Raw genomic sequence first — 24,396 nt, forward strand, 5'->3', positions numbered from 1 at the left:
ATCTTGCTTATGATAAGCAGTTAAAAACAAATAATACTCTTAGAAAAAGAAAATACCGATAAGGCACCCCTCCCTAACATTACAATACTGTAGCAACAACAGTGCAAAAAGTCTGCATGCAACTTCATTAAAATCCTAAAACTACATTCAGATCCGTCACATTTTAAGGATGGAAGACGACCCTCCTGTTTGTTTATTGCACATCACCTTCCTGCAGATGAGTATTTAAAAAAAAAAATGCTGTTCTCGTGATACTGAAGATAAAAACTAAATCAAGCTTTCTAGTTAAGAGTAAGCTTTCGTTATGAAAGGTCTGAATAACAAAGCTGGGTTAAAAACTACAGTAAGAGGATCAGTGTTAGCATGTCAGACATTAACCCCCTTTTTTTGGTGAAAAATCTATTTAAAATCAAACCCACATTAACTCAAGCTCCCAAATACTTTCACTTCTGATTGATAACACTTTTTGTTTTCTAAATTAACGAACAGCAGAACTTTTTGGTTTCGGACCTCAGCCATTACTCGGTGAACGCTACAAAAGCAGAATCGCAGTCCCATTAACAGTGTTTGTTCGATCTACCCATGGCTAGTTTTTAAATCTATTCTAAGGTTTATGCTGAATTATTGACGCCTGCAATCATTTCTAAAAAAGAAAAAGTGATCCCAAAGAGCTCGTATCCTGTTTTCCGACCCAAAATGGGGTTCTAACCTGAACTTTGGAACCACAACGTCCTCATCAGCAACAGCAGCCACCATATTGAAGGGTCCGGCTTGGTGTGTGACCTCCGCTTTCAACAACAGATGGGTGCTACACTGAAAATAAGCTTGTTATGCCTTAAAGGATCGCCTTCCAGTGGTTTTGTCCTCTGAGCTCGTTGCCCAGTTTTCAAGCAGAAAGCTAAAATAAAACCCTGCGCTTTAAAGGCAGTAACTCAGCAAGGAAGTGTCACAGATAGAGGCTCTTTGCATTTTTTTTGCATCCAGTGTCTTGGATTGAAAAGCCAAAAGGGTAAAACGCTATATTCTGTGTCCGGCTGCAAATAAAACCACCTAATACGGTCACTACATCCAGCTGATGGTGAAGTTCTGAATGAGACTGAGACCCAGGTGTGGCACTGATAAGACCTGCGGGGAGAAATGAAAACAGGGACAATTACAACAGATTTACAAGAATAAATAAAACAAAAACAATTTCAGGTTACAACAAACTGGGCTGTTATTCTTAGAAAGGACGGGTCGCTCTGAACACCTTCAAACTTTCCTCTTCCAGCTTCATCAATGTGTTGCCAGCAGTGTTGGGTAAGTTACTTTAAAAATGTAATCTGTTACAGTTACAAGTTACTTTGTTTAAAATGTAATTGCAGTGTAACTTTTTCGATTACTTTTAAAAAGTAATGTAACTAATTACTTTTGATTACTTTAAGGTTTTAATGAGTATTGACCCATGTTCAACATTTAATTTTTGAGAACTGAATGTGAACCTTAAAAAAGCGGAATTGGGAATTGACACTTGTATGACTCTATTCCTGTATATCCATCAGTAGTTAAAGGACAAGAGTCAGCAAATGCAAATTCTGCCCTGTAAAACAATGACAGCACAATTGTTGCTGTATGATCTGAAGCCCCATTTGGAGCTTTTAAACAGGCTTTGAAAAACTTTGATAATTTGCTGCTGTAATATTATAGATTTTTTAGAATAAAAAGCTAGCAGATGTGCATAATCAAAAATAACAGAAATACAATTATAGAGCATTCAGTATTGTAAGAAAGCCCACACTGTTTCTGGATAAATACATTATTGTATGAGTTAAGTTCTGTTCCGTTTTCTGCCTTTTTCGTTGTAAAACTGAAATGTCCCATGCTCCTGAATGCACCATAGCTTTCCGACGCTCACGAACGTAACACTGAACACTGAGTTGTGTAGACGCGCGTTTGATTTTCCGCTTAAGACAAAGTTTTGCAGTTTCACAACACACGTCGGCTCTCACGGTTTATTGTTGTGTGTGAATAACAAGAGGTGGCTGTCAACAAGCTTGAAGGCTGTCATTTTTGATGCGCTGCTTGAGCTGAAATAAAACCGTGAAACGTCCGCTCGCTTGCTGTTCTTTCAGAAGGCTCCACCAGCACAGGCTGGATCATCAGAGTGATAGAGACAAGGAGGAGCCGTAGCGGGAAACGGCGATGCAGGGCGCGAAGCAATAAAAATATATTTCGCAAAGGTTTTTCTTTATATTTTTAAAAAAATGTAACTAAATTTGTAATTCTTAATATTTTCGGAAGTAACTGTAACTGAATTACATATTTTCTCATTGTAACTGTAACGAATTACAGTTACTCTTTTTTTGTAATTAAATTACGTAACGTCGTTACATGTAATCCCTTACTCCCCAACACTGGTTGACAGTTTGTTTTGTCCTTTTTAGTTTAAATTTAAATCCAGGATTTCCTCTTGAGATTTTATATCTTTGAGTGTTTCACTGATTGACCTCCACAGGTGCTGAAGGACACAATGAAAAAATGAAGCTTCCTGTCAGAAAGTCAGTTTTTCTCAATGAGGAGCGGAAAGGTAATCTGGCCCGTAGTGTGGATGAACATGTTAAAAAGAAAGTAGTGCTAAAGTTTGTTTTTTTTTAAGGATTTTTATGCTCCCCTTTTCAACAGGAGTGAAAGCTGCAAACTGAGAAACCTTTAGGTCAAATCTGGCAAACATCCTGTAGTGATGCCCCCAGCTTTATAAAGCATCAAAGTGTCTTAGATGTGAACATAAAATATTTGACATTCAGCTCTGATTTATGGCTGCGTGCCTTTTTAAAAACAAACAAATGAAAAGTCTTTTCACTCAAGCTAAAACTCAGTCTTATTAATTAGTCATCAACTTTTCAGATGTCAAGTCTCTTAACCTTGTTATTTATGATGGAGCCCACGGGATTAAACTGAAAATCTATTCATGGTCATAATCAGGAGCGGTTCAGAGGAAAACATTGCCGACTTCTCCCTAAAAAACAACCCCAGGTATCAACGTCACCTTCCCCAGAACACCAGACCTCACCTTGTTTTCTGCGTAGCTGAACGGGACCTCCTGGGAATTCACCAGGACTCTGCTTGGCTTGTCCCTGACCCCGTAGAACGAGGCCGAGTCCACCGTCATGAAGGAGCCTTCCTGGTTGCTGTGAACCACCTGGGACGTCATCAGGTTCTAGAAAACCAGGAACACCAGGGGTTAAGACTTACAGTTCGTTCTTATGAAATCCCAGATGGCTGCCACTAACCGTCCTCTGACAAACAAACAAAACCCTGGCGAAGCGATGTTAGAGAAGCATCGGCACCTGGGAGACGTTGAACACGACGTATGTGTACTGCTCCGCCTCGTAGCTGTCGACGGTCTCTCCGTCGTCCCAGAACAGATCTCCGCTGGCCGAGCCGTCGTCGGAAAGAGCCGAGACCAGATGGAGAGGCTGGGCGCTGCTGGTCCTCAGAGTCAGCTTGGGCTCCTGGTTAGAGGCAGAAATGATCGACAGCTGGGTGTCAAAGCATGACTCGTTCTGGTACAGAAAACGAACCAACACATGTGATCAGAACAATGTTTCCCCCGCAGCGTTTCCTCCTGGACGTGTGGACCAAGGGACACATAGAGAGATGGGTCACACATCGGACAAAGTGTTTTTGTTTTTCTAAACCTGGGAATAGCTTAAACGTTTCCAGCTTGTGTAGAAAACGTGTTCAAGAATCACTGTTTTCATGTATATCAGTGTCAATATACCACTTCTAATCAGGGCTTTGAACCCAATCGGTTCGTTCCGAACAGAAACGGAATTATAACGTTTCCGGTTATGAGTTCCACCAATAAACTGACGTTCCCGAACCGGTTAGAACAAAAAAAAATACTGTTGCCGGAACGGTTAATTTCGTTCCTTTCGTTTGACAAATATAGCTATTGATATTGTGTTTGGAATGAGCGCTTTACTTAACGATGGACCGTAATTTACCTCTTATTTAAGATGTGTAGCTCTAGTGGAGACACCGCTCTCTCTCTATTCAGTCAGCGAATGTGTGATGTGATGTCACACAGGAAGTGAACCTCAGCCGTCATGGTAACGTGCGCAGGAAAATAATTACTTTTTTTTTTTTTGTTAATTAGGCAACGAAAACTTTGAGGAACGAAATAAAACCGGTATTAACCGGTTAAATAAGTGTTCCAGTTCCAGAATATAAAAAATAATAACGTTTCCGGTTTCGTTTCTGTTCCTTGAACCGGTTCAAAGCCCTGCTTCTAATAGACACGTTTTCATGTATAAAACAGTTGTATTTGATGTCCATCTAGTCTTTTCAGTCCAACGCGAACAGACGAGGAAGCGTCACAAGGTGCGTCATACCTGTGTTGGTATAACCGAGCCCTGACGCAGATGCAGGTTGATTTTATCCAGCGGTGCACTCATACGAAGTTCTTCCCCTTTGCTCCTCACCGAGTCGCCCTGGCACGTTCAAAGGGACACGCGTGGGTGACTAAGCACCAGGTTACAGCTGCTTTATTACCCTTTATGGAAGCATCGTTTACCGGTGGCGTTTCTTACCGTGTAGTAGTCGTACCACAGACCTTCTGGGAAGTATCCGTCCACATGGTCGACTCCAGGCTCCAGCACTGGAGTCACTAATAGGCCGCTCCCCCAGAGAAACTGTCTGTCAATGCCGTATGTTTTGCCATCTTTGGGAAACCTGGTGGTTAGACGGAGCATAGGTCACACCGGGATCCAGAACGAGGGTGGACGAACCGCCAAAGCGAAAAGCGCCACACCCGATAATCACACGTATGAAAATCAGCGTTCTGCTTACTCAAACATGAGCGGCCGAGCGACGGTGAGTCCTTTGACGTGAGCGTGATGAAAGAGGGTGTAGAGGAACGGGAAGAAGGAGTAACGCAGCAGCAGGGCCTGTTTCATGGCGGTACGCGCCAGCGGGCTGAAAGCTGTCGGATCCTGAGGCTGAAGAAACAAAACGTCATAAAAAAAGGTTGAGAACGAGAGACATTTATTGATGAAGTTGGTACCGAGTTCTGGGACCGACGTCCCACCTGAGCTGAATCAGTAGGTGTGAGTTCGACACCCGGGGGCGATGTGGACTTTACATTTTATCATCATATATTGTTGTACTATTCTGATAATGATAAAAGTGATTATGAAAGAGCATGACCAGCTTCTTATAGTCTTGTTAGGTAACTTTGTGGTGTTGTTTTTTTTTTGCGGTCCTCAAAAGAAAAACACATTTAATAATTTAACATATATTAAGACACAATTCAAAAATAAGAAATGGGATTTTTATCACTAAACTACACACAGTAACTGCATTGAATTATAGTTATGACTTTACTGAGGCAACAGTGGCGCAGGGAGTTCGTCCTGCAATTGGTGGGTTGCCGGCTCGATACCCTGGCTTCTACCATCGGTTGTTATGTCCTTGGGCAAGACACTTCACCCGCATTGCCTGCTGGTTGCGCCGATGTTTGGCAGCCTCACCTCTGTCAGTCTGCTCCAGGGCAGCTGTGGCTGCTAACACAGCTCATCACCGTCAGGGTGTAAATGGGTGAATGACTGTAGTGTAAAGCCTTGAGTGAAAACGTACAAGTTGTGTGAAATTTGCCATTTTTCCTCCCTGGTGTCATGAGATATGTTGGTGTTACGTCGTCTCTGGTGTGAACGGGTAATATAGTTACAAGTAGCAAAGTCCTCTTTGCTCGAATCAGCGGACCTCACCTCTATGTCGAGGGAATTGTGGTTTCTTGCGAAGGGATAAAAAGCTCCCAGCTGAGTCCAGCGGACACACAGCTCCTCCTGCGGTTCCTCACTGAAGCCACAGATGTCTGCTCCCACCAACGGGATACCCAGAAGGTTAAAGGTCAGCATACCTGGAAGAAATAAGGAGATTAAAAAAAATATTTAAAATATTACAACATGAAATGCAGCAAACAGTGAGTGAGATTTGGTGCCATCTGGTGGAGAGATTACATTTTTAAAATTAATGCTTTTAACTTTGTGAATGGCTGCAAGAAATGACAAAATGAATCTGTTTAAACTACAACAGAAACACAAACAGGGTTCCTACAGCATAAGGCAAGTTAAATTCAAGACTTTTTAAGACTTTTTAATGCCACTTGAAATAAAAAGTTAAGACCAACTTCACGATAAAAAAGATAAACCTAGTTGCGACAACTTTACCCAAATGTTTATTTTCACATAAACCATTACTTTCTGGCCCAGTAGACATGTTTAAAATTTTGAAAAACATTCCATATAGGAAGAAAGCTAAAAAACACACAAATTACAGATATATTTTTAACAACTACTGAACTGAATTCACAAACGTTGTTTTGTTCCCTACTAAAATAAACTATAAATCAGTTTTTAAAACCACAACATAACCAGTGCCAACTCTTTCTCGCAGCTATTGTCCGGCCGCAACAGTTTTTATTGGTTCCGCTATCGGGACGGAACCAATAATGGTTACATTGAGCCGTTTGGTAAATTAAAAAAATTATAATTGTGTCAATTATTTTACTGTTTGGTAAGGATTACAAAAATAAAATCCTATTTATGACCTGGTAACAATTTTAAGACCTAAGAAAGACTGATTTAAGACATTTTAATGCCAATTAAGGCCTTAGTTTTATATTACAGAATTCAATGCCTTTTAAGACTTTTTAAGGATCCGCGGGAACCCTGACAAAAGAGGACACGGACCCATGTATGTGGACGACAGCTGACTCAAAGCTTTCTGGCAGCATATATCATGATATTCTTATAAACGTAAGGAAATTTGGCTGAGCTTCTTACCTGCGATGGAAGTGTAAAGGTCCTTCCACTGGCTCCTGTTGTCTCCTAGCCAGTGGCCCGAGTACAACCCCTGACTGGGGAACGTGGAGCGGGAGATTATAAATGGTCTCTTTGCCAAAATCCTCTTCAGGGCACTGAAAACAACACAAAAGGGGGGGGACGACAAAAAAATAAAACAAGATTTAGGCAAGAAGATAAAGTATCTGTGTAATTTACAAAAGGTATTTCCTGCTATGTTTCTCAGTGTGCATTTGAAGTCCAGACCTTGCGGTGGCTTTGGCTTCCATGAGTCCATAAAGGCTGTGCAAATTATAATGAGTCGACAGTTTCTGTTGTGCAGTAGCACACACAGTCTTAGATCTCAGCAAACCTCCCAGCACACCTGAAAGAGAGAAAAAAAAGCCCTGTGTTGTACATCTGATGGACGGTTTGTATGTTGATCCATATTTGGTTCGCTGTGGGACTGAATGCATTTCACCTGGTGTATAAGGTGGATTTTCCAGACTACTTCTCGGACAGCCATCAGTAGATCCATCCACAAAGTTTGAAGGTTCGTTCATGTCCTGAAACAGAATTTAAAAAAAGGATTGCACGTTTTTCCTCTTTAATCACATTACAACCAAAGACTTTAGAGTATTTAAAGTAAAGTTTTAGCATTAGAGCGAAACAAAGTAGCAGAAAACTCAAGTGGAAGGAAAGTGATACAGGCTTAATCTGGAAAAATGTAGCATGGATTAATAATCAGACCCCCTGGATTAGTGTTTTGCTGAAATTACAGCTTCAAGTCCTCAAAGGGCTTTGCACATTTTGATGGAAAGTGTCTGTGAATCTTAATTAGACTTGGGTCTGGACTTTGTCGGGCTAATTCTGGCACCCAGTTCTGCTTTGATCTATAGCCTTACATCGTGGCTCTGGCTGTCCTGTTGAAAGGAGAACATCTGCCCCGATCCCCACCCTTCAGCAGCCTCTAACAGGATTTCTTCCAGCGTTATCCCTTATTTGGTGGTGGCCATATTCCTAATAACCCCGACCGGCTTTTGTTTATGGAAATGTGGCGTGTCTGTTTTCGCTGTACATCTGTTTTGGTCTCAGAGCCCATTCTATACGTTTGGTGTCTCCTGCATTTCTAGTGGCAAATTTAAAATGGTACTTCTAGTAGTTTTGTTTTTGCCCCTCGTACACAGAGGCCAGATTTGCAGAGTTCTCGACGGATCGTTGTCCCGTCGGCAGGTTCTCGCACCTGAGCTGCGGATCTGTGGGACTCCTCTAGAGTTACCTTACTGATAAAAATGCTCGCCTTGTCTGGCATGTTTAGGTTAATGGCCATAGCGGATTTTCATTGTTCTATGTCTTTGGATGATGGATTTAATAGGATTTAACAGCCCCCTGGGGGGGGATATTGTTTTATTTAAGTAAAGCCTGCTTTTAAACTTCCCTATAACGTTATCCCCGACCTTTCTGCTGCGTTCCTTATCCTTCATGATGCTTCACAAAGAAAATAGATAACACTGGGTTTTACTAAAAGTAGTTGAAGATTAAGCAATACTACTGTTGAATCAGTGAAAACCTTGATGTATCACCTCCATTGCTTTCACTGAACAGGACTAAATATGAACAAGTTTAAACATTACGACTATCACAGCAAGGCCTCTCATATGATAAAATGCTTTAAATTTAAGATTCTTTTTTTAACTTACAATCCACAATCCATCGAATGGCACCTTCTCATGAAACCTCTGCAGGTTTTCATACCACCATTCATGTGTCGCCTCATTAGAGAAATCTGGAAATGCTGTCGGCCCGGGCCACACCTTAAAGACAAACAGGGAAAAAAAAGATTTATTAAAAAACGAACCAAGCCAACCAGGCCCCATCTAAACATATAAATTCCCTCCCATTGGTAAATCATTATTTATGATTAGCTGCATTTGTGGAAAGCTGAGTTCAGTTTTACCAGCCACACCCAGGCCTGACTACTGACAGATCTTTAGCATCCAGAAGTCACAATAAAATCCAGCCTGTCTTGACAACTTGAAGTAGGCTAAAAGATTTGAAAACTCAACCCGTCGTGCTCTGACTGAAGGGGATTCAAGAAGAGATTAGAAACAATGTCATCGTCATATGTCTGGAAAGGGTTACAAAGTGTTTACTAAGGCTATAGGACAACAGTGAGTCATGGTGTCAGCCATTTTCCACAAATTAACAAGCAGCGGTGGTGAACCATCCCAGAAGTGGCCGGCCAACCAGAATTAATCCCAGACCGCAAAGACGACTCATCCAGGAAGTTAATTAAAATAAATCTAAAACACTGTAGGCCTCGCTTGCTTCAATTTAGTGTTTATGCTTCATTAATAACAGAAAAAAACTGCCTCTATGGGAGATTTTCCATGTGAAAACCCATGAAAGCAAAAACAACACAAAAGCCCTGTTCAGATTTTCCAAAAAAGCATTTAGATTATCCTGAAAACTTTTGGGATAAAGTGACTAAAAATGGCAAAAGTAAAACTTTTAAGAAAGCATTAGTGCTGTTACATCAGCCGTAAAACCAACTCAGGAGACTGTTCTGTTGCTTCAGGACCTGGATTATTTACGGTAATTGCTAAGTGTGTGAAAACGTCTCTTTACCAAGAAATCTTGATGGATAAAGTTCAAACGCCGCCACTTTGTGACCTTCAGCTAAAGCACATTTTGGTTATGCGGCAGGACAATGATGTAAAGCCCTCCAGAATGTACAGTTCCAAGTGTGCCCAAAAAAATAACCTAAACTAAGGTTTTCCAGGGGCCTAGTCAAAGCCCAGGGGTAAATCCGCCTGAGGTGCTGTGACATAAACTTAAATAGGCTCTTCATGTTGAAAAACTCTCCAATTCAGAGAAGAGTTCCTCCAAGTTCCAATAAAATTATGGCTAGAACTTGATGGCAGCTGCTGCTGTGAAAGGGGGCGCCGCCAGTTATTAGGATCATTAAAATTTGCTTGATTAAAGGAAACATATAGAGGCAAACGCCTATTCAAAGAACTATATTTATAGTGATTCATACATTTAATATATAATAGAGTGACCCAGAAAATGTAAAATGATAATGAAATCTGAAATTGTTCAATGTTTAAAGCAACATTTGTCTCCTGTTTTTCCCTTAAGCATTCTGCATTATTAGCCATCAGTAAAACATTAATGACGACTGGATTGAAGTTAAGACTTATTTGGTAAAAAAAAAAAATCTCGCAATTTATGTGTTGAAACATGAGCATTTGATACAAACACAATCTTACACTGTAGTGTTGAATATTAAGTATTTATTTGATTGTTGTTGCCATTAACAGAAGTTTTGATGGTTCAAAACTCTCGTTTACTGCAGATTGTCCTCGTTTTTACTCTTTTTAAACACTCATGGCTGAATAAGATATTTTTTAAATTGTGCGACAACAAAGTAACAGGTTAGGTTTACAAACTTAAAAAAGAGCTGTACAGTATATTGAATCCCAAAAATCCCTGCGGTATCAGCGTGTCACCATCGCAATCTCAAAGGTATGCTTTATAAGCAATATCCGGTAGGATATTATTTCAAATGTCATGCATTCATGCATGACATTTTACCCATAATGTAACTGTAAGGGAAAAAGAAAACTGGATCTATTTTAATCCGATTTTTTTTATTAAAACGGTATCGCAATTGCATGTTTTCCTGTTATTATGCAGCCCTAAATGTACTATCCCAATTATTTTCTACAGCAAAGTACATGTAAGTCTTTGTCGCTCTTGCTTATAAAGATCTATTTCTTTATCTAGCTCTTATCAAGCCTGCCACATAAATACGATGACGTTTAATTTAGCTGACTAGAAGTCTTGAGCACTTAAATCTAATCTCGGAAACACAGATATCACAGCTTTAAAACCTTTTGTCTAAACTCCAGCTGCAACGATAGCTTATCTTGCAGAAAACAGAGGGACGTGACCAGCAATGTTTGTTATGCAGCGTCTCTCTCACCTTCCCAATAAGTGTTTTTCCTGCAGCGTCCTTTATAAAAACTCCTCTCTTCAACCCCTCGTCAAAAGGCCAGTATGAGCCCTCCGGCTGTGTGCTGCTGATTCCTGGATCCTGTGGGTGGAAAATAACGTAGTGAGCCACACACACACACACACACACACACAATCCGATCCATCACAGGTGACAGCAGTTGTAAACATCTCTATACCATGATTATGACGTAGGTCTGGTTGTGAGAGTGCAGGTCTTTGATAAGATCGGGAAGGGTGTTGAAGTTTGTTGGGTCAAAAGTGAAGTCCTTTGCATTGTCCATGTAGTCAATATCATTCCACTGAACATCCTGAAATCAAGCAAACATATCAAACAGCAGCCATTATCAATAATAGGGCTGTGCATAAAAATCGATTTTTTATCAAATGATTTGATATTGATATTCTGGCTTTCAATATCAATATGCCTCCCAACCTCTAGAGGGCGTTGTGAAATAGTGCCATAGCTGTTCACAGTGAGGAAGTGCAAGTGAGACGAATTTGAGGAATGGCCGACAGGATTTTAGAAGCGCCTTTGTCCCTTAAATCAGACGTTTGGGCACATTTTTTATTTCTGTGATACATTAAATGCTTTGAATCAAATGCACTTTATTTTCCTGTTAATATATCAGTGTTCAATAAATTGAACATAAATATAATATGTGGCTGGTTTTGTTGATTGAATGACTTTGAGCATTAATTTGAAAGTAATAAATATCGATATTGGAGTCAAATCAAATCAAGCTGAGCTATGTATCGAGAATCGTATCGAATCGGCTCATCCTAGAAGATACCCAGCCCTATTCAATAATATACAACACCCTCCATTTAGGTGTGTAGACTGCTATGGTCATGAAAGCAAGCATGTCGCTTCATGCATGCTCAGTATGAGGGATTGCTGCAAAGCCATGGACAATTCAGACGACTCTACGCTTCTCCAGGAGTGAATGCTGCTTGTCGGGACTTTGATGCAATCAACCGGTTCCCTTATATAGGACATTTTTGACCAATCTTTATAATCTGATTGAATTTGACTTTGTAAAGTGCCTTGAGATGACATGTTTCATGAATTGCCGCTATTTAAATAAAATTTAATTGAACTGAATTGAATTGAAAGAAGGCTGATTGTGTGTCTGATGCAGCATTTCTGTGTTTATATGGCTAAATGTTTTTGATCATTACTCTGATGAAAAACACGACAAGTTATTTTCTAACTGAAAGTGAAAATTTCAGAGTTCACGGTGCCATGCACTCTTAAAAAGCTTCCAATGCCATTGAAGGAGCATTACAGCTCCTCCAGCACATGTCGCAGTGGGCATAAATCAATTAACTAATTAGGGCTGCACAATTAATCGCATTTGCAACGTAATCGCAATTTAAAAAAAGGCAATTTCCAAATCGCAGAAGTCTGCAATTTTTGGCTATGTAACAATTAATGGATCAGACGCGTCCTTTAGGTGTCGGTAATATATTTAAAGTGGGTTTGCCTCCACATGGAAGGAAAGAGAGTTGCAGCAGTGAGATAATTTTTGTATAAATGTATAATTATTAATTTTAAACTTAATAATTTTATAATTATTATTAAATTTGTATAATTATACTTTTTTTACCAGAAACTTTCAGGAATCTCACCACACCATTAAGTGGTGGTCAAACTGTTTAATACATAGACTTGCTTGTTGGCTGCACTTTATGTTCAACAAGAATTGATGTCCAACTCCACAAGCTATTCTCTTGAATAATAATATTCTGATTAAGAAAAAACATTTCTTGTTTTAAACAGTCATTGTTTACATACATCTTTATCTACAGGCCATTATTGTTGCTTGTGGCTAACGCAGAGAAAAGTCAAAATTAAATAACAATTATGGTTAAAATAAATCGCAATTTTGATTTTTGTCAATGTCGTACAGCTGTATAACTAATCAATGCTTTGCTTAGTTCCTGGGGTATAAACATACAACAGGCAGTACATATAGTAGTATCACACATGTATTCACCCTTACAGTAAAAGTTGGATTTTCAATTACATTTGAATTTTAACATTAAGAAAATTAAGTCAAAGAACAAAAACAAGAACTGGTCCATCTTGTGATCGTTTTTAAAAAGAAGTATCAGCAGTGTATCTGAAAAACATGTTCCTTCCTTAAAAGGAAGAAGCAAACAAATGACTCATTTAGAGAGAAAACATAGAGAAGGCTTGTCCGTGTTTGAGGATTCCTTTTGGTCATGTTGTGAGAAAATCATTTATGACATAATTTCACTGCAGAATAAAACAACAACAACACAGAAGGGGAGGGAGCAAATTTTACCTGTGGTATTCCATTATCCCTCATGTTCCTGACAACTTCCCAGGTGGCATCACTGGTCTTGTAGCCCCAACGACAGAGGTGGTATCCTAAAGCCCAGTAGATGGGCATGGCTGGATGTCCTGTGGGGAGGGAAGCCAAGATGGGAGGAAACAGAAGGATCTTAAAGTGATTGAGGAAATGTCACCATATTTGACTGTTTTTGTAATTCAGTGTTCTATCTCATTATAAAAGCCTTTCAAAAAGATAATGGATGCTTTTTATTCCTTTGTGTAGCGTCAAATTGGTCAAGACGACTAACATATACCACCTTTGGGTTTGTTCAGTCATACAATATCAGTTATAAAGCTTCATTAAAGTAGTCTTACTGACCTATTACATCCACATACTGCTCAATGACTGAACCCGGATCGGGACCAAGGAACACATAAAAGTCGAGGATCCCTCCGATGGTGCGCCAGGTCAGGGCGGGGCCAGGCTGAAGGACCACATCTGATCAAGCACAAAAAAAAAACAACTTCACCATCGGGAAACCTGAAAACAAGGCCTTTATTTGCAGGTTTACGACAAACCCAACAAGGACTTTAGCCATGCAGCTGTCATACACACAAAACAGGCATGAATGGCGTTTTACTCCTCGGCTCATAGTGATGAATCTCAATCGTTGTGTTTTTATAAATAACTGAAACACTGAATTTTAAAAACATGAACTGGATGCACAAGTCTCTTGGCACCTGGATCAGAATCGTAAAAATGTAATATTTGACTACTCATTTTGGCTGAATTGGTAGACATTGGTATTTGTAGGACTCCTGGAACAGAGACGTGGCTTTTAAGCACAGTTCATACATATTTAATAGGGTTGAGGCCAAGGCCATTTCAGTAGACCCAGTTTTATCTTTTTTGTGTCCATTTGTGTTTTGTGTCCAAGATTTAACCATCGGATCCAAACTGTTCCCCCCTGCAGCGTGTTTAGACAAACCCCAGGAACCACCAGGACTACCATGAACTGAGAGCTGCTTGAACAGCAGTGTCCCGATTCACAACGAAGCAAGTTTTAAAATCACCATGAACTGAGCGGGTGCTGACCAAGAGGTGCTTGAAGGTGTCCGTTATCAACAATAACGGACACCTTCAAGCATGGATGAAATCTGCTTCTGCCTACATGGCGAATAAGAAAAATCCCTTCTGTAGAAATGTGTTATGGTTAGAGTGGGGGAAAAAAGATTAAGCAATTTGAACACAAACATGTAGGAAGTTCAGAACAGTCAAGGTGAGGCTTTGAAAACCAAAGAACAATGCACAAGCTGTAGAGCATGGAGGTGACAGCATCATGTTGAGGGCTTGTTTTGCTGCCATTAGAGATAAGTGTGTTGCACAAGGTAGATGAATTATCTACCAAAGCACCCTTTCACTTAAAATCAAATCAACAGCTGAAACCAGAACATTATTAGGCACGAAACACTCATCACAACTGTTTGGAAATGGATCGTCCAACATTAAGCTTTTGGAATGGTCTGATCGTAGCCCTGTTCAAAATGGACACCAACCAGTACAATAGCAGGAAATTAAGAGGCATTTAACCAGATATTAGTGGCCATGTGTAACTAAATATTGGAGCTTTTATACATATTTAATTTTGATCATGTGTGAATTGGATAATATCACCCAAAAACCCAGACTTTGCCACCCAACTTTTAATAGTAAAATTCATTAAAGTCTTTAGTTGTATATTCATTCCCATTTAGAAAAACAAACAATAAAAAACCCTCATTGCCATCATTTATTTCAGGGGTCTTCAATTCCAGTCCTCGAAGTCCGGTGTCCCAGAAGTTTTAGATGTGTCCCTGATCCAACATGCCTGAATGTTGGATCATGGCTGAATAAGCTCCACAGTAAAATACCCTTACAGAGTAAGGACTGTTTAGCCAAAGCAGAAGTGCATTGCCATGATAAGTGCTGTCTGAAAAGTGCAGTCAGTGAGGAAGGAGGTAGGAAAAGTAGCCTGTATGCTCCCTCCCATAGCTAGTTTTGCCAATATCCCTCACCGGCGCCAAGAAGCCTTAAGGTATCCCACAATTCTTTGCGTTACATGACGTATCAGCATAGCCCACCTAACGGAAATCAACAAAAATGTCCAGAGAGCAGAGAGCGTGCACTTTGTAGTTAATTTTAGGAAGGCTGTAGGCCTGGATTTGACTAGAATCATTCATGTGCATTTCAGTCATGTAATGATGTCGCAGTTAAAGGCTGTCTGAATTTGGCACAGCAGTCCAAGGTTCCTTTCCTCCTCACTATAGAGTTCTTACTGTTGACCCCGGGAAAGGTTACAAAACAGGAGGTGAGAGCTATTATTAAGGGTGTTCGGATGGAGCCAAGTCCTCCAGAGTCCTGCTAACGGCCTGATTATTGGGCTCAAGTTGCAGGACACTGGACCTCGGGGACAGGAATTGAAGACCCCTTTACTAGAGTCATTCCCATAATGTGTGCACTTCTACTTGGAGCTGTGGAAGAATAAAAATAGTAAAATAAAATGTAATATATTGAGCATACATTACTTATTATTTACTTAATCATTACTCTCTATTAGTAATATCCAATATTAGAAGAGGACAAAAAAAAAAGATTTACCTAAAATAATTTTATTATTCTTCATGTAACTTTGAGTTTAGCATTTTATATCTGCTTTGCAATAATAGGACTGATTGTAAACCAATAAATTATTACGTGTACATTTTAGAGGCTCTAACAAAACTGGGAAGTTGAGGTGAAGTTACGAAACTCAAATTAATCACATGAAAAGACCAACTTCAGCTTTTCAAGCGTTTCTTAACTTTTCCAGCATTATTCACTGAAACTGTTGTGAAATTCTGTACTTTCAGTTTCATCTGTGTACAGTGATGATCAAAACTGTAGCTTCAATTTCCTGTTTTCCAGAACGCCACCTGATCTGTTTTAGGGAGTATCTGGATGACTAACCCATTGCATTGCTGTTCAGCAGGAAGAAGCCATGTGCATCGCCGCCGTTCTCCATCACCAGATAAAATGGATGTGCCCCATACAGGTTCGTCCGTTCCTATAAACAAGGAATAAACACATTTATACTTCCTTCACTTTAAGTGTATCTTACAAGGAGTGTTATAATAATAAAATGAATCATAGCTGTATTCAATTATCTGTCCCAACACTGATCAAAGGCCCAACGTTTGAAAAAATAAATAAATAAATAAAGATTTATGGTTGAAATAACTTTAAAAACTAGTCCCGTCTGCACTGTAGCGATGGAAAACACAAACAGAACAATGAGTGCTGTGCTGTTACCATAGGGGGAACATCTCTGGCCCACATGGTGAGCGTGTTCCACTCAACGTTGTGTAAAAAGTTGGAGCGGTGTTCACCCAGGCCATAAATGAACGGAGTGGGCAAGGCGGTGGAAAACTGGAGGAACTGATCAGCATATAAGAGTGGAGCCACAGTGGTGTTCAGGCTAATGAAATGAGAGAAAAATAAAAACAACGTACGCATTACTGCGTGCAGATTCATTTTACAAATGCATATGGCTTAGACACTTGTAGTAGGGGTGTAACAGTACATGTTCAACAAAACATCAAGCAGTATCAGCTATTTTAGGAACCTTAAGGTTTTTCATGCAGCTACAGTGGAGAAAGAAAGGTGGACCGAACCCGAGCTTCATGTCAGCATACGCACCTTCCAAAAGCAATGGGGTATGTAGCTCGCTCTGTACTTAACAGAATTGCTGAGCTGAAACAATGTCAAGCTTAATGTAGACATCACTGGGACTGAAGAAAAATCAGCCAAAGTCCAAATACATCTATCTGCCTGCAGCATTCAACCAGCTCAAAACACTCCACAGCATGTGAGATGCAACAACACACCAGTGCTGAGTCCTTCTGACCAGACGGATGTTCCAACAGATATTGCCAAAACTAGAAATATTCTGTCCAAGAATGATGCTGAAAAACTAGTCCATGCATTTGTTACTTCAGTGCTGGACAATTGTAATTATTTACAATCAGGAAGTCCACAAAATACAATTCAATTCTGATGCAAAACACTGCAGCAAGAGTTCAGATGAAAATCAACAAGAGGGATCATATTTCTCCAATTTTAGCTTCTCTTCATTGGCCTCCTGTAAATCAGGAATAGAATTTAAAATTCTCCTTCTCACACATAAAGCCCTTAATAATCAAGCTCCATCATATATCAGAGCTCTGATTACCCCGTATGTTCCTAACAGAGCACTTCGCTCTCAGACTGCAGGTCTGCTGGTGGTTCCTAGAGTCTCTAAAAGTAGAATGGGAGGCAGATCCTTTAGCTATCAGGCTCCTCTCCTGTGGAACCAACTCCCAGTTTTGGTCCGTGAGGCAGACACCCTATCTACTTCTAAGACTAGGCTTAAAATGTTCCTTTTGACAAATTTTATAGTTAGAGTGGCTTAGCTTACCCTGAGCTATGTCTGTAGTAATGCGGCTATAGGCTTAGGCTACTGGAGGACATCAGGGTCTATTTTTCTCACTGCTGAGTTCTCCTACTGTTTTCCAATTTGCACTGTTTGTTGTTATTTCAACTTTTAACTTTTTGTTCTGTAATTTTTTTCTTCATAGCAGGTACACCTGGTCTGGCGTTCTTTTAGCCGTGACATCATCCCGGGAAGACAGATCATCCGCTATTACCATATAACGTATAAAGGATTCCTGGATCAATGTGTGCTTCTGTGTCTCTGCTCTGTCTTCTCTAACCCCCAATCAGTCGAGGCAGATGATCGTTCACTGTGAGCCTAGTTCAGCTGGAAGTTTTCCTTCTTGTTAAAGGGGAGTTTTTCTTTCCACTGTCGCTTCATGCATGCTCAGTATGAGGGATTGCTGCAAAGTCATCAACAATCCAGACGACTTTCTACTGTTATTCTACACTCTCTCTTGAGGAGTGAATGCTGACTTGATGCAATTTCCATAGATAGAAAACTTTTTGACTAATCTGTATAAATTGATTGAATTTGACCTTGTAAAGTGCCTTGAGATGACAGGTTGTTAATTGACGCTATATAAATGAAACTGAATTGAAATAGTGTATTCAAGTACATCTTGCACACTGCATTATCTAACTATCATAAATACTCCAGAGTAAATTAAACCTCTTTTAGTTGCAAATTTCTACAAAGTATTTTAAGAAAATATCCTAAACAACAACAACACTGACTGCTTTAAAGTTGTTTTATTGCTGCATAATCCATCCATCCATCCAGTTAGTGGCTATACCCACATGTCTTTTATTAATTATTCTGTATTAATAAAAAGAAAATACCCATTCTCCAGTCAGTTCTATAGTGGCCACTTTTCACTTGTTTCTCTTGATTGAAGTAAACTAAAAATGTAACGAACCATGACTTTAAAACCAATGAAAATAGTAAAGCACTTTATTGTGTACCGTTACACCCCTACCTTGTAATAAACAAACAATCAACAGAAATCTTTCACAAAACCCCCCAAAACATAAAAAAATCCCTTTTATTTGGTTAACTCACTCTTCTTCTTAAACTTGTTCATATTATCAAAAGCAAAAGAAAAGACAGTGGGAGAAATTCATGATAACTTAAAAACAGAAGTGTTGGTAAAGATAAAAACTAAAACATTTTACAGTCAGACTCACAGCACAGTTCCAGTAGATTTCCTCTTTACAGTGAGACCAAAAGGCTGCTTAGAAATCTCTACGATGTACTGGGGATTTTCTGCCTTCTTTGTGGCAGTGGGCACGGAGATCGGAACCTCAAAGCGTGAACTTGAAGGGTCCGTTATCTGTGATTCAGAGAAGTTTGTGGAATAATAAACGTAGCAGAGTTTAGAACATGGAGCAAAAAAATATGCATCTAACAAAATCTACAAACAAAAAAAACAAACTTTTCTTATATAATACAAAACCTAGCTCAGATCTTTAAAGGATGACACAGGGGTAGTTCTAAAAGAGCAGTCCCAGTGTTTCCCAGCTTGCCATATATGTTGGCAAATCTAAAAACCTGTTTTATCTGGGTCTATGCTTGAGGTCAATAAAGTGCATGTGTGTTACTGTATAAGGAAAGAGTTACTTTTCCTGTGATTTCATTTTGTTCTAATTCTTTCTCCGTATTTAACCATCAGACCATCTTGAGCTGAAGGTCCAGTTCTCTTCCCACTTTATAGGGGTTAAATAGTCATTGATTAAGTGGTCAACTAATGATTAAACTGAATAAACTACCGCTATACCACATAGATAAAAATAATCATAATTTGTTTTGAATTCTGAGGCCGCTTGTGAAAGAGATGTCTGATCTCAGTTTAACCATCTAGTTCAAAGGTTCTCAATCTAGGTCTTTGGGACTCACTGTCCTGCATGTCATTGGAGCTTTGCTGCCGTTAATGACTGAAACAACTGGGTGAAAGTGCTTCTGTAATACTTGATAGCATGCTGAGTATTTAATGCAATGATCTCAACCAGATGTGATGGAAAAGAGATACATAAAACATGAGGGACAGCGGAATCTGAGGTAACTTTCATCTTCATCGGTGTAGACAGAGCATCTGCTTAGCACAGTAGGATCTTAAATTATGGTTCTGTGAAGTTAATATTGGTTTTAGTTGTAAACGTATTCAGCCCCCTTTTGTTACATTCCAACATGTAATTTAAATATTTTAAAATCATATTTTATGTGATGGATCTGCACAACATATTCTAAGTTGGTGATGTGAATTGAGAAAATGTAAAAATTACAAAACTGAAAATTGGCACACGCATCCACCCCCTTTGCTATGAAGCCCCTAAAAGGTTTTGGCACAACCAATTACCTTCAAAAGTCACGTAATTATTGAAATTAAGTTAGTTAAACTGTTGGCAATCTAAGTGTCACATGATCTGTCAGTATAAACACATGTTTTCTCAAAGGCATCACTAAGCAAGAGGCATGTAATCATCAAAACCAAGGTGATCGGCAAACAAGTCAGGGGTGAAGTTGTTGAGAAGAACAAGTCAGGGTGGGGATATAAAAAAACATGGTGGTGGCAGCATCATGGTGTGATTTTCAGCAAAAGGGATTGTGAAACTGGTCTGAGTCAAAAGAATGGATAGGTGGTGCTAATTACAGGGATATTGTTGAGAAGAACTGGTGTCAGTCTGCCTGTGACTTGAAACTTGGACGGAGGTTCACTTTGATGACGTTGGGGTGATACCTACTTAAAGCAGATTGCCTTCCTACAGGAGGCAGATATGCAGTAGCGTCACAGGGATACAAAAGCATTGGTCAAAAAGTGTTTTTGCAACCCCATTTAGGTAAATGGCCAGTACATATCAGTCTGTGTGATACAGATAAAGAACAATAGAAATATCTTCTCTTGTTAAAACGTATCTAAGGTTTGTGCTGCTTACAGCAGTTCAGAACAAAGTTTACACTGATTTAAAAGCTCAAACAGATATCGTGTATGTGAAAAAAAGGCAAACAATTGCATTCCTGACCTCCTCGTCTGACATTTTTTATCTCCTTAAACTGTACGTTGATCCTCCTAGAAAACAGTCCATGTCCCAAAAACCTCTCAGGACATTCTCCAGAACAAACTACCTAGATTTTATAGGACATGTGAAACAGCCCAGCAGTCACCCTGTGCAAGCCCAACAAATCAGAGCAGGCTTAGAAAACTAAAACTTCTTTACTCACCCTGACACGCAGACGCGTTTCTGTTTCATGTCGTATCTCCACCTCTAGAGTAAGGATGTCTCCGGGGTAGTAAGTCTTCACATCTTTCACAAGCGTACCTTTCAGTCCCACCGACGTGTCATTCAGTGACACCAAAGCGTACGAGGGGAAATCGGGAGGATAGAAACACCACGGGATCCCATTTTTCCTAGATTTACCTCTAGTGGAGCTAGAAGCAGGGATAAAGCAGCAGTTCCTTGCCTCGCACAACTCCCGGTTCACAACCACCCCCCTTTCAGGGTAGCAATCGAACCTCCACGCCTCCGGGGTTACACTGCAAGCTTTGGCGCGCGCAGCAGTCACGGTGTTGTTTATTTCTGCTTGTAATACTGGGCCTGAAGCCTGCCCTGGCGCTGGCGGCGGTGGTCTGTGTGCCTGGCCAGATGTGCTGCGTAGCCAGTGTATGGTGTGGAGCAGCCAGCCTCCAAAGAGGAGCAGCAGCAGGCAGGCGAGTACTAAAACAGCTTTGGTGATTGAGCATGACAGCCTTCGGGGAAGCAGTGAGGTGTTGTCGGGCTGTGGCACCTTAAAAAAAACAAACAAAGAAATCAAAGAAATAAAAAATTGAATACAGCAGTTTGCAAAAATATTTATGCCCCCTACACTTATCCCCATTTTGTGACGTCACTTACATTTACAAACTTCAATGTGTTTTATTGGAAATGAGTGTGATAGACCAACAGGAAATAGTATATAATTGAGAGGTGGAAGGAAAAACAGACCTAAGTTAAAAAAGGATTTTCAAATAAAAATCTAAAATACATGGGGGGCATTTGTATTCAGCCATTTTCCAACCTAATTATTTACATTTAGAAGTTGCCCAATTAATAACTAGAATCTACCAGTGTGTAATTTAATCTCAGAATAAGAACAGCTTTCTGCTGAATTAGGACTAGATGACCCAGACTCCAACCCCCATAACCTAGTGTCCCTGGTCCTAGACATCTGCATCAAGTGGGCATGCAATCAAGTTCTGCAAAGCTCTGCAAAAAAATAAAATTATTTATTTGATTCAAGCGTGTTGAACTAGAGATGCATCTAAAAGTTGCAGAACGCTGGCCCTTGAGGACTAGGGTTTCAGATCTCTAACCAAGACCGAGGAAGACTATAGAAAGGTCAGAGATAAAGTTTGTATAAAAACAATACCTTAAGCTCTGAACACAGAGCTGAACACAGAACAATTATAAGAAAATGGAAAATGGCAAAGTTGCGGCAAAGCTGAAAGACTATTAATACATGGTTCTCCATCCAAACTAAGAGGCAAGATAAGGAGCGTATTGATCAGAGAAACAGCCAGGAGGCTTATTGAAACTCTGGAAGACCTGCAGAGATACACAGCCAAGGTAGGAGAATCTGTCAAAACTACAACTATTAGTCATCCACTCAAATCTGGTCTTTATGGAAGAGAGACAAGAAAATCCCTTTTAATATTTAAAAAATACACATTTGCAAGCTGAAAGGGTCTACATACATATAATCAGGAAATTCAGCAAAGATAGAGAAGAGATCCCACTTCTCTTTTTTGGAGTTTTGATTTGACGAAAAGGTCATCGTCAAAGACATAAAAAAAAATTAACTAAACAACACAAAGAATAGCAGGGAACTCACGGCCACATCTTCTTGAACTGGACGATGATGTTCTTCTGATAAAACTGCCCCTGAAAACTGAACGTTTTCTGGATTCAGCCTCTTGTAAGACACCATTCTGGTAATGTGAGTCTGTCACAGAGTTAGACAAAAGCAGGTAAAGCTTAGGGTGGGTCACGTGTTTCTTCTTACTGATTAAAAATCCAATACAGTGAACAAACAAACAAACAGGCATGATCAAAATCTAATACTTTAAATCTACCAACCTAAAGGAATTGATTACATCACACACACACACACACACACACACACACACATACATACATACATATACAAAAGGAATTTCTTATTTATACTCCAACTCTTTGTTGTCATTATTTTTGGCATAATTAGTCTAAAACGAATGTAATACTGCTGCTTTATAGTATGCAGAGAGCAGCAATGCGTGTAAAACAATGTTTGCCTGGTGAAAACATGTGTTTTTTACTGAGTATTCCTTCTTCTTTCTTGTATTTGGCTGTTGTTGTGGAGGTTCAACAACAACAAAAACAAAAAAAAGGGGAAATGTCGCTACAAATTAAAGCAAAGTTTGACAGACTAGCAGGGTATGTTTAAGTACTAACGCAATGAAAGCAGCAAACACATACTGAAGACAATGGCATGCTAATATGTAGCATTTGGTTCGTGTTGGTGTTGCTAACTTTAGCAGCAGAAAATGTTAAGCTATAATTGTTGCTTTAGCTAAAGACGTGTCATATTATCAGCCTCTTACCTTAACCTCCTCCGAGCTTTAAAGGCAGAAACTACAGCAGACAAGGCAGCCTGTCTTTTAAACAAATGCTAGCATAACAATGTGTTACTCAGTGCTAATAACCCTGTCGTCTCTCTGCATGCTGTAAGTCTGTTTATCTGTGAGCCGCATTCAAGAACCCTCGGAATATTTTTTACTTCCGGTTTATGTTCCTACGAAAATGTCTTCCTTTGGAAATTAAAAAGGGAAAACCATGTCCTTAGCTTAAATATAATTGTTTCGATTTATATACTGACGAATAGGTGATCGTTTTAAAGGGATGTTATCTGTATGAAATGTTTCATACAGTTCGAGCCGAATTCAGCCGTTGAGTAGGTCATATGTTGCATTCCATTTGGCCCGGAAAACAAAAACAGGAGCTGGGCTGAGGTAAACGCGAGTAAAAAGCTTTCCAGTTGGAGAAGTCGGGATTCCAAAATAAAAAGTTTAGGACTTCAGAATGACGAGGGCCAGTTCGTAGTAGCCTGCTTCTTATTAACTCTCTGTAAAACTATAATTTCCACATGCAAACACCACTTTTAATCTGTTTCGTTCAGAGTTGCAGCCATTACATGATTTTAGACGCACTCTTACAACTGTATTTTGTAAAATAAACTCGTTTTATCATAGCTTACAGATGTTGATGCGAGGATCTGCCATCCAACAATCGGCTGACCGACTTTACAAGGGAAAAGTCCGACTTTAACTGCCGTTACAGTTGATTTTTCCTATCGGAAGCCGGGATTTCCGAGTTCCAATGTCAAATGGAATGCAACAATTATGTCTGCCTTAACTCAGCACATAACCCGCACATACAGTTTTATCTGTATTGTAATAACCTCTAAAATAAGGATTTGTTTTGTTTTATTTATATAACTACAAACACACGGCCCATTTTAGCGAGTTTATTTTTACTAAATCAACTATAAATCAAAGCAAAAAATAAAATAAAAAATAAAGTACCGTTAGGCTAAATATGAGAATCCCAAATAGAACTCAGAGTTTTATACAAACGAAGCGTTGACACCCTGCTAAATACACCTGCCTGGAAAACGTAGGTTTGCCCATGTGTCTAAAATAATCAAGTTTGTGTGGTATTATTTTTTTAACTCTTTCGTCCAGTTCAGTCCGACC

At 39.6% G+C, this 24,396-nt stretch overlaps 1 protein-coding gene across 1 annotated transcript; it reads right to left on the reverse strand.

Annotated features, from left to right (window-relative positions):
• Positions 1 to 882: 882 nt before the first annotated feature.
• si:ch73-12o23.1 (lysosomal alpha-glucosidase) lies at positions 883 to 23,802 on the reverse strand. The gene is made up of 21 exons (XM_012881884.3): positions 23,245 to 23,802; positions 22,494 to 22,604; positions 20,847 to 21,410; positions 18,815 to 18,960; positions 16,469 to 16,634; positions 16,127 to 16,223; positions 13,520 to 13,639; positions 13,151 to 13,269; positions 11,018 to 11,149; positions 10,810 to 10,920; positions 8,522 to 8,635; positions 7,303 to 7,387; positions 7,089 to 7,206; positions 6,825 to 6,958; positions 5,748 to 5,899; positions 4,831 to 4,979; positions 4,572 to 4,713; positions 4,374 to 4,472; positions 3,327 to 3,491; positions 3,050 to 3,196; positions 883 to 1,125 (listed from the first exon to the last, which is right to left on the reverse strand). Exons 2-21 carry the CDS (start codon positions 22,587 to 22,589, stop codon positions 1,063 to 1,065), a joined length of 2,919 nt encoding a protein of 972 aa, XP_012737338.2. The 5' UTR covers positions 22,590 to 22,604; positions 23,245 to 23,802; the 3' UTR covers positions 883 to 1,062.
• Between the last annotated feature and the right edge of the window lie 594 nt (positions 23,803 to 24,396).

The sequence above is a fragment of the Fundulus heteroclitus genome, chromosome 5 (genome assembly GCF_011125445.2).
Source record: "Fundulus heteroclitus isolate FHET01 chromosome 5, MU-UCD_Fhet_4.1, whole genome shotgun sequence".
NCBI lineage: Eukaryota > Metazoa > Chordata > Actinopteri > Cyprinodontiformes > Fundulidae > Fundulus > Fundulus heteroclitus.